Source organism: Seriola aureovittata, chromosome 16 (assembly GCF_021018895.1).
Source record: "Seriola aureovittata isolate HTS-2021-v1 ecotype China chromosome 16, ASM2101889v1, whole genome shotgun sequence".
NCBI classification, from domain to species: domain Eukaryota; kingdom Metazoa; phylum Chordata; class Actinopteri; order Carangiformes; family Carangidae; genus Seriola; species Seriola aureovittata.
Window position 1 is genome coordinate 22,323,539 of NC_079379.1, and position 11,295 is coordinate 22,334,833.

At 42.9% G+C, this 11,295-nt stretch overlaps 1 protein-coding gene across 3 annotated transcripts in view; it reads right to left on the minus strand.

The window, feature by feature from the left end:
* col22a1 (collagen, type XXII, alpha 1) overlaps nt 1-8,027 on the minus strand; it is a 56,236-nt gene extending 48,209 nt beyond the window's left edge. For 2 of the 3 annotated variants that reach the window (XM_056399640.1, XM_056399637.1), the window contains exons 1-4: nt 7,588-8,027; nt 7,230-7,305; nt 4,020-4,168; nt 3,367-3,933 (exon numbers count right to left, since the gene is read on the minus strand). In XM_056399640.1, the coding sequence (XP_056255615.1) occupies nt 3,367-3,933; nt 4,020-4,110 (658 nt within the window). In that variant the 5' untranslated portion in view covers nt 4,111-4,168; nt 7,230-7,305; nt 7,588-8,027. The remainder of the gene's footprint in view (nt 1-3,366; nt 3,934-4,019; nt 4,169-7,229; nt 7,306-7,587) is intronic. The other variant, XM_056399639.1, reaches the window with a different exon arrangement.
* Between the last annotated feature and the right edge of the window lie 3,268 nt (nt 8,028-11,295).

Sequence of the window (11,295 nt, forward strand, 5' to 3'; positions counted from 1 at the left end):
GTCTTGGATCAACAGATGAACTTGTTCATCAGAGTTTGGCGTTGTTGTAACTTCAGTGTAAAGGATTGTGATGTTTATTACTTCTTCTTCTTACTGCTTACTTCATGATGTCTCCTGTCTTACCTCCTACTCACAACTTCATGATGTCTGCTGTCTTCCCTTTGAAACACAGCCCCGTTTATTAACCGGAGTATTACTCAGCAGCCTTCAGCGTGATAGGCTATTACTCGTGACGTATAACCAATCAGATGGAGCTGTGGGCGGGACAATGCGACACAGGTTTGTTGAGTTTACTGTCAGATCTCCCGGCCCGTTTTTTACAAAAACAAACACTGGGGTCAATACAAATCGGCCAGAATTTGAATTAAGAGTACCGGCAGCTAGTGAGAAGTGCCAGTACGCAAAAAAAAAAGTAACGGTGGAGTAACATAAAGAAGTGCCGGTACTGTGTACCTGTGCGGTAACCCAGGCCCACTTCAAGCACTGATTACATTGCTGACAATAGCATTAGCATTTAGCTGAAAGTACTGCTGTGCCCAGTGTGCGTATGGTCTCACAGAGCTGCTTGCGTAGCTGTAGACTTAATTTGTTTTAAGCCCTATGCACAAAATGCCGAATGCATTAAATATCAGATGCAAGTACCTAAAAACCTAGGAAATAAACCCAAAACTATCTGAATGACAAGATAAAGACAGATATACATAAACTCCACTTATCAACCTGCATTAAATAGCAGGGCTGCAACAAAAAATAATGTCCCAACTAATGCTGTAGACTGTTGTATATGTTGAAATGACTGCATGTGGACTCATCAGTGAATATCAGTATTATCTGCTTCACCTTACAACTGACAGGATGAATACTAATAAAACCAACTCACCTATTTTACATGGCAAGATTAATTTTTCTATCATGTACCGGGCAATGACAGCCAATCAGGATCCTGTCATCAGTTTGTAATCAATCTGTGAAGAGGAACTTCTCATTAAACCTATTATTAGCCCGACAATGTGTCTGTGTCCTCACTGTCAATCCTAAATATTATCTGTAGCCCACGATATCACAGTGAGACACTCCAGCTTCCTTAATAGATCAAGTATCTGCCAAACATCTACTATTAAACCCTGCAATTTTATTTAAATCACAGCTATAAAAATCATCACGTCAGAGAGGCTTTTAACCTTTGCCGCATTCATTATGAGAACAGCTCCATTGACATGTCTTGTTTTTCTGTTTCATGCATAGCCCAGAGCATGCCTAATGGGAAAATCCAAGCAGGTAATTTAACTGTCAGCGTATGCATTCTTTTCAGTAATTCTGCAAGTGGTCTTATTTCAGTTTCACATGGTTTATTTTTTATTTCAGCTGTAAACACTTTGTCCTTGTTTGTGTCTGACTTGTGTTTGTTTAGCAGTGAAATTCAGGGAGTCTTTTTTCCCTCCGTCTTAAAGTCTTTTTTAATTGATACGGAAAGATCTCAGAAGGGATAGTTGGTTTATATTGTTTATGAAACCAGCACGTCCACCAAAAATTACGATTCTGTGAATGAATGGAAGTGCGTCACTCTTTTTTTTAAAGACAGTGTTGTTTCACAGCTCTGAGACTTAGCATGCTAGATAGCCGAGCAACTCCCTGCACTTGTGGGCCTAAAACTATAATTTAGGCATCCGGCTGTGAGTTAAAATGGAAGCAATGTAAAACCTGTATTTGGAAATGAATCTCTCAGACAGGTTCATATTCATCAGCAGAAGTTTGACCATGACAGATCTAACTTCCACCATACTTTTGTTTTTGTCACCAGAGATTGATATATTTTTTATTTATTTATATAATTTATTGTCAGTCCACAGGGAAATACACACAGCCTGTATTCAGAAACTGACTCACTGGTTCACTGACCTGTTGTTACTAGAGCTCCAGAGAGAAGCCTGAGAGAGGAGATGTAAAACTTCATTCAGATGGTTTTTGATTCTTAAAACCACAAATAATCTTCTAATGGATCAAAACTTCAAATAAAACACTGGAAAAGTGCAAAATAAAGGACCTTTAAACACACTCTAGGTGTTACACAAGGGCTTTGATGTTAAGAGTCCGGTGTCACTGGGGTTATGTAAGGTCAAGTGTGTGCTGGTATTCTTAAGCAAGGCCACACACGCGTTAAGGAATCCTTGCAGTGCAGAATAAACAGTGCTCTTTTTTTAAACCTATGGATTAAAAGGTGAAAACATTCAACATGGACACTGGAGCGGCTGCACTGGACCCACTTGAAACATTAGATCTATAATTTTCGGGGTGAAAATAACTCGCATTGCTCAGGGAGCCCAGTTGTGCTGACCACTGACATACTTAGAGACTCACTCGTGGTGATTTTAGAGATTACAGAAAGAAAATAGTGGAACGCTCTTTCAGTGTAAATTTAGCCTTTGGTTAGTTCTACAATGTTTCGCAATTTATAACCTACATTACTGGTTGGCAGTTTGGAAGTCAAAGAGCAAGGTCAAAGGTCAGAGGCTATAAAATGAATCTCCAGTCTGCCCTTGCACCAGCATCACTCTGCAAGATGATACGGTCTTAAAAAAGAATGAAGGTGTTATAGAGTCTCTCTCCAGTGGAATCTCTACTTTTGCCATATCCTGACAATTCAGAGCCAAATTAAAGTGAGAGTTTGTCAATGCTCATCTCTGCACTAAAACCGTGTAATCATGTCATTTCCGTTTTTGTATTTGCTGTGGCTAAGACTTATGGCATCCTTTTCTTTCCCGTCTGGCTAATTTTAGGCAGGAATTTCAAGCGCTGGAGTGCAAAGCATCCATCTTCTCCATGCAAACACTCGCACGCAGATACTTCTTCACACAACTACTGGACAACATAAGGCTGTTACTTTACTTTTTGAGCCTATTTTTGCTAATTCGTCTGGCTGTGTAAACTACTTGCTACGCCTGTGTGTGAGTGTGAAGGACTTTCTCAGCGCACGGGTGGAAAAACTATTTGGGTTAAACAGGCTTTCCAGTGCTAAACACCTCTGCAGTGAAAAAGACAGCTGAACCACAGAAATGTCTTGGTTAGAAAACTGTCATTTACAAGCCAGCTTTTGAATCATCCCCCTCACACTCTTCATATTCAGGCGAATAGAGGCCGTGACAGCACTGTGTACATGTGCAGCAGCTCTCTGTGGTTAGGGTGGGGTTTTGTGGTTTGGGCCTTTTCCTCCGTACGGTGGTTAAAGGTTAAAATAAGAGTCTAATTTGATTAAGTGCACGTTCAGGGTGAGGCAGGCAGACTTTAAAAGAGAGGCTTCAAAAAAAAGAGGCCATGTGGCATTCAGTGTGAGTGATGTGTTGGCACCGAGCCTGATGGCTGACTTACTCTCGCACAGCCTCCTCCTCAGCCGGCCCCTGATCTTGTCAATGGCATTAAAGTCCGTCACATGGAAGACGTGGGCATTCTTTGGCTCGGCTGCGATTTCCTCCAGCTCCTCCTTCAGCGCCTCCCCGATGCCCACGGCGAACATCCTGATGCCGGCTTTGGCAGCTGCCTTAGAGGGCTCCAGAACATAATCCTGGCTTCGGCCATCTGTGAGGAGGATGGCCACCCTCTGGATGCCTTTGGCGACGGGCCTTGCTCCGTTCTGCTCGGTGAAGATGTTGTTGGTGGTGTAGCTGATGGCGTCCCCGGTCATTGTATTTCCCCCCAGGTAGCGTATATTACGGGCAGCTCGCTTCACATCTTCCAGGGTCCTGTGTTTCCCCAGGTTGAACTCAGTGGTGGGTCTGTCACTGTAGCGAACCACAGCTACTCTCGTCTTCTCTGCGGCCACATCGAAAGACTCCACCAGGTTGGCCACCCATTGTCTGATCTTCTCGAAGTTCTCTTTTCCAACACTGGATGAGGTATCCAGGATAAACGCCAAGTCATAGTGGACACTTTTACACCCTGGAGAAAGCAGATACAGGAGCATTTAATCACTTCTCACATACAGTCAATATGGGGTCTAGAGTTTTCAGTCTTAATGGTCTTACCTGCCCTCTGTGCTTCCACTCTCTCACCAGAAAGAGTCAAGGCCAGGATGACCAAGACCAGGGTGATCCTAAATCCCACTCGTAATTCCATCTCGGCCTCAATATGGGTCTGTTTTGTTTAGCTTATTACCACCATCAAGCTGTTCAGTCTGTGGAAAGGTCAGTGGAAACATCAACAACTCACTGTCACATGAACTCTAGCAGACACTGCAGCCAGTTTTATAAATGCACCGCTGAATTAGGAAACATTTCAGAATCTAAATCCTGTCTTGCCAAAACTGTCCCTTGCACCTTTTCATCACTGAACCACGAATGAACACAATTTGTGATAATTTCTCTCCAACCGAGAAACCAAAGTGGATGAAGCCTTTCCTGTAGTGCAGGGGGATAGTTATTAAAAAAAAAAAAGGAGGCTTTCTACAATGGCTGCTGCCACATCTTTACAGTGAAAAGGCACTAGTAGAAAGCTGATTTAAAATTGCATCACACGCTTTATGTATGTGAAAGAAAAGGAAACCCTGGGATCCAGAGAAGAAGAAATTCTTTATCTCACCTCCCCTTCATTGCCCAGTATTTTCTATTGTCTCCTGTTTTAATTTCTGGTATGGAAGCTGGCAGGAAATGTTCTCCACTGTCAGGACATGATAATTTAAAGTCTGAAATACAGCTGTCATCTCTCAACAGCATCAAGTGAATATTTCATCCAGAGAAAACCGGACTCAACAAAGATTGCTGGAACCTGCTGCCAAACCATTTCCACCCACAAGACGGTTAAAGAACGTCAGGAGAGCACAGTTTGCTGATGTTGCACCAGATATAGTTGGAGATGCTGAGCCGATCCACCAGTGTGTTTCACAGGGCGTATCAGCCCCTCTCTGTTGGATTCATTTATGAGGCTGTTTTGCCCGGGTGGCGCTGTCAGTATAAACACAAAACTATTCTCGCGTGCACTGTAGACCAGCGGTTGTGATGCCTGACATTAGGGCTGATGTGTGACTGACCGTAGCCATAACACGGGCTCTTACTGACTGGATGAGCGTCTCACTGTGGGGGGGGGGGGGGGGGGGGGTCATCAGGGGGAGGTTAAGGAAAGTCTGACTTACGCACAACTTGTAAAGCAATGAAAATGCCCTGAAAAGTCTTTTACCATCCTTGACCACCTTCCTGTGCAATCTGATATTTCCACTGCATTATGTTGTTAATGTTTTTGTATCCCAGAGGTGAACAGCATCCGCTCCTAATGAAATATTTAGAGGGGTACTTTACTTGAGTATAAATAGTTGAGAAATGTATTCCCTTCTTTTGCAGAAAGTTAGATGAAAACTCTCATATCTGAGCATTAAGTATCGCCCAGACCAAGATCACAGTTCGGTTAGCTTAGCATAAAGACTGGAAACTGGTGTAAATAGTCGCTCTGGCTCTGTCCAACGAAAAAAAAAGGATATCTAAAGTGAACTATTAACACATTTCACCTTGTTTACTTGATATGTACAAAGTGAAGAGGTGGAGAAATGGCAAATTACGTTTTTGCGGGAAGTTATTTGCCAGATTATTTCTCAGCCCCGAGCGGTGACTCCAGGCTTTCAGGAATGGAGCTGGATTTTAAGGCGATTTTAGTGTTGTGCTGACACCGGGTGTTGCAGCTTCACGGTTCATGACGTGACACACACACACGCACACACACACGCACACACACGCACACACAGCAGCTGAGATGAGTCATCAGAATTTGCAGAATTTGATTATCTTGTCCCATTTGTATCAACAGGAAATCAGCCTCAGACGAGCAGGTTCTCGATTGGTTCAGCTGGAGGACGGCTCCAGTGCATTTGCCCTATGGCTCCAAAAATGCTTAAGTGTGAGGAAGCTTTTTTTCCACATCCATTAATCACTCAGCGGCAAGTAAAGCTGCAAATTTTCACTTTAACACATCGGTTGTGTGAAGTAAGTAAGTGCTGGTAGGCAGATTTTTTTTTGCATTCGGACAGAACCACACTGACAGTTTCTTCCTGTTTCCAGACTATAGCCTGATATTGAGGGCTGGTCTGACCTCCCTGATTAAGAATTGGACCCCCCCCCCCCCCCCCAAAAAAAAAAAAAAAGGAAAAAACAACAGTTTGGGGGGCAGGTTGAAACATTTATATGTGCTTCTTACCTGTAATTTCAAATATTACAAAATATTGCATATAATATCTTGTGACACAATTTCAGTCACCCCTAAAGTGGACCGTACCATCTCTTAACCTTGTCTGCGACACTTGCCTCACTCACATTAGTGGCTCTTGTTCCGAGTAGCAGTAGCTAACTATCGAGATTGTTTAATACACTTTACTTTCTTCGCACTGCTGATATTTAATGCACAGATATGAGAGTGGCACCGATCTTTTTAGCTTATATCATATGAAATGAATTGGAGATATGTACTGTGCTGTATTAATATATCGCACTGTTATGATTGTTGTTCCATTGACACTTGTTTCTCCTGTTTTAAAGCAAAATATTTTGCCATCTTTAAAGCATATTTCAGACTTGTTATGACAACAAACGGAGGAAATTTGGGCCTAAAAAGTGAAAAAAAAAAGCAAAATGAGAGAGTATTAAATGAAACAGAAAGTGATTTAAATGGAAAGTAATTTCAGGAAATGTTGAGGAGGGAGACAGGTTTAAGAACAGCAGCCTGTTGACGGTGGTTTGGCTTCTACAGCATGTGAAATAGAGAGTGCATTATTAACTGTGGGTGAAGCAAAGTGCTCTGGCCTCCAGATACCAGTTTCCTTATCTGATTCTCCATTGGGCTATTTCTGCTAGCCGTCTTGGTTTCACTGCTGCCATTAATGAGCAGAATAAGCACGCTAGCTGAATCGCTCTAATTACCTCCATTAGTGTAGCATTTAAAATCAGAGAAATTCAGCCCAGCAAGACGTCAGTGAAAAAAAAAAAAAAGGAAGAAATTCTGCTTCTCTATGAAAGCAGCTGAATAAGATTTGTATTCATGCTCCTAATCCTCTTTACCCAACTTTGTATAAGTCTAACATAACCGTAATTTGTCTCCCTTTCATCTCTGATTACATTTAAATACATTGTATGGGTCTCCCCAGTGCTGTGTTGAATTAATCCGCAGTTCTACAAGCAGATACAGTATCCAAGGTAAAGCTGAAAACAAGCTGTTTTGCCTCCGTCAACATCTGAACCTGAAGTCAGATTCCTTACAATGTGTGGGTCTGTATCATCAGGCCTGTTTCCACTTCCTCTCTCAATGGCAGACCTGGGACTGCAACGTAGATGTCTATAACAGAAGCACCACGTTTATCATTTCCACAATGTAAAAAACAGAAAGAGCTTCTTTTCTTTTTTCTTTTTTTTCTCCCATGTGCAACCCAAGAAGAAGAGGAGGAAAAAAAAAAAGAAAAGGTCTATTCTCTGATAGAGCATCTGAACATGTGGATACAAAAAAACAAAACAACAATTCAAACCTGCTAAAGAATGAAAAAAAATCATCTTAGAGTGAGTTTTTAAAAGAGAGTAGAGACAGATGGGTGATTTATATGAAGCTAATTTTTTGTCTTACCTGTCCTGTCACTCAGTCAGCGTTAGTGGAGGTGTCAGTCTCTCTCTGCCTCCAGCGCTCACACCCTGAATCAGCACCGGGGCAGCATCATTATCAGGTGATAATAATCCAAAATACCTCCCCCCCACAGGCGCCAGCAGTCACGATGAGATTATTATATATTCCAGGGTGACAATCCAGTGTACGGTGTTTGTTAAAAAAGTGAGGTGAGGTGAGCTCCCAAGCAACCTTGTGGATGGGTGGACAGAGTAGGAGGGAACTACGAGGGGGGAAAGTGTTGGATTTCACTGGGGGACGAGGTGGCTTCTGCTGGGCTGTGCTCGCACATAAAAAAAGGCTGAGAGGCGCAGCCAATTATAGACCCAACTTTCTGGATATTTTTGTCCTTTTTTTTTTTTTTTTTTTTTCCTCTCCCTGCTTTACGGCTGCACCCATCTGAAGTGTTGCCCTCAAAAGAAAAGGCAACGGCTTCTTGGCAACCGCCTCAACTGTCCGGCCTTTGCCACTGTGATAGCCACAGCGGAGCCGCCCTGGGGCCGGTGGTGGGCCGGGCCCACGTTTGGCTTCCACCAGCCACACACTCATGAAGAAAGGCTGTATTTAACTTTGGGAAATGATTACAGAACACTTGTGCTCGCAGCTTTGTGTTAAATGCCTGTCCTTGCACTGACTTACAGTAAAGCTCTGTGATCTGCATCGCTCATGTCGAGCTGTTTGGACAAGTTTACAATCATGTCAGGCCGCACATCTTTCATTTTTTAAGTCCTTTTTCATACATCTTTTTACTCATTTACTTAGGTGACTCAGTAGTTTCTGTTGCTCTTAGTCATACTTTGTTTTCTTGCATCATGAACCTTTACTGTTTCCTTTTTTTGCTAAATCCCATTATCCTCATAGGTGATTACATGTCCCATATTGTATAAAGGCAGATGTGTTGTGTGATTATAGATCAGCTCTAGCTTCTATATTAATACTGTGAAAGTATCAAAGCCTCAGTCCACACAGAAATGCACACAGCCTGTGTTCAGAAACTGAGCCTTAAAACAAACTGTCCAGACTTCTGTAACTTTGTGATGTCACAACAAAGCAGTCAGAGCCTCCTCTCCTCTGATTGGTTCACCGACTTGTTGTTACTAGAGCTCCAGAGAGAAGCCTGAGAGAAGAGATGTAGAACTACACTGAGATTGTTTTTGGTTCTTAAAACCACAAATATATCTTCTCATGGATCAACACTTCAAATAAAACACTGTAAAAATGTGAAATATGGGACCTTTAAAGTTTTTATTTTATCTTATATCTATTTTGTAAAACAGTCACAGTCACAAAACACAGTATGTTGCACGTTTTTATATTTCATCCTGCAATTCTTTCACTTCCTGTCCCGTCCTTGTTGATAGAAAACTCAGTAGTGTCTGTGAACTTGTAGATCTACATGTGATCTACTCTCAGAGGGTTCACATGCAGTTTGCACTGATGTTCTTATCATCATGCTCCCGGCAGGAGAGGAAGCAGCAGTGAAACACAGCAGCTCCGTGTCAGACTTCCTGCCCGGCAGACTCTCTGTGTTCTGCATCACAAGTCTCATGTTGGCAGCTCCTTGGAAGAAGTTTCCTCTTTAAAGTGCTAATACAGCTGTCGCCACATGCTTTTTGCCGCATTAAGAAATCCATCCAAATCTTTGCCGCGCAGCTGTCGAAGGCACCAAAACACTGCAAACGCACGGTGTCAATATTTGAAAGTCATGGACAACAAACAAGCTAGCCATCACATCCAGGGCCTATTTGCAGTGCCTTTGTAGCCAAGGAAAAAACAGCGAGCGCAGGCCAGGCTATGTATAGGCTCGGTGTGGAGTGGAAGGGAAGTGGGCTGATGATTTGGGGCAGATGCACGATATGAGTGATGGTGTCAGTCTGAGGAACCGTCTGTCGCCTTATGTGAGAGGGCTAAAGAGGTGACCAGCATGTAGGGTGAGCGAGAGGCTGCGGGCACCGTGTGGTGTTGGAGAACGCCATCTGTCATCTGACAGACAGCCAGCTTTCAGCCTCCCACATCAGAGAGAGAGAGAGGCGAGCCGTCCAAAATATGAAACAAAATATTAACGTGTGTATGTGAATGTTGCAGCAGAACAGATTAGGCAAATTTTGTTTTTTAAAGTTAGAAACTTAGGTAGAACTTTAAGAATTAGAATTTGAGGTAGTCTAATTGTGTGTGGGGATTTTCATCCTGTGAGAGGGAAGAAGTGAGTTTTAAAGTTGCGCTTCCAAAAACTCTGAGACCACTTTGCTGGAATGGGAAGATAAAACACATTTAAAATTAATAAGAAATTAATAAGAAAAACATACATAACCATATCGAATTTTTATATGTACATATTAGGGACATGTCAAATATTACATATCTGTGTGGGTTTACTACCGGGTGTGTAAAAAGTTGTATAAAGCCTTTAGTGGCTGTAGAGGAAGTGAGATAACCTGACTCAAGTGATGTCACTTGAGTCGGCATTACTCTTCTGAAGTGCGATTCCGTCCCGTCACAGCAGGGAAGTGTATTTTTAAACGCAGGTTTGGTTTGACAAGTTTCTACGGATGTTGTTGTTTCCGGAGCCCTTTATAACTTTTGTGATTTCAAGCTGACAAAAGTTTCCAAGAAGCAAGTTACAGACTTTTCAAAGACACTTTGTAATTAAGGAGGACAAATACCTGGGTGTCCACTTGCAGCAGGAACTCTGCGGCTCTCTACAGGAAGTCGCCTCAGGTAGTCCGGTCCGCTGAGGGAAGTGGCCTGAGGGTGGCCGACACCAGCAGACTCAACAAACCGATTCAGAGAGTTGGCTCAGACCTGGTGGGGGGGGTGGGGGGTGGGGGGTGGGGGGGGGGTGGAGCTAGACTGTGTGCATGCGGTTGCGGAGAGGTGGATGTTGTTAAAACGCTCGCACACTGTTGCACACGCTGTATACAGTGTTACAGCGGTCAGCCAGAGACTCAGCAGGTCCGGTCATCTCCGTCAGTCCTCTGCTGGTCAACTACTTTTAGTTTACTAGTGACCCACAGTTTAACTTTACACATTACAGTTCATCTACTGTTAATCTACTGCATTATTGTCCATATTGTCATTCTACCGTGCACTTTCTGTGTATTTATAGGACTGTTTTCATGGTAGTTCTTATTTTCACTTTCTTGAGCAATCGTAACAAAGCAATTTCCCTGCGGGCATCATTAAAGTGTTTCAGATTCTGATTCTGTTTTCTAATTCTACAGAGAGGCAATATTTTATAATAATCCTCTGAGAGATTTTCAGTGGAATAGTGGATCAGCGCAGAGAAAACCCTCTAAACAGTAAAGTGTGGCACAGGAGGAGCAGAGGCTGTGTCTTGGCTCTGTAGGAGCTCGCTGAGTGAACTGTCTTTTAACATATTCGTCTTCTTCGGTGAAGTTAAGTTTAATAAAGACAGAAACACGTATGAGTCGCAGCATGGAGCACGGTTCATGTGCCAAAGGTAAAACTGATGCGTGAGAACACGGACAGTGAGATCATCAGTTATATTGCACAGTGTTACCTGTCTGGCTAGTAACCAAAGGTCAGACCAGCCATCATTCACGAAAGGAACTTTGAGCATCACCTAAATCTTCCCAGAGCGCAGAGCATTGTGGGAACATCAAACACGAGCTCGGCTGCTCCTACTTTTCGAGGAGGAAACTCCCGCTCAGA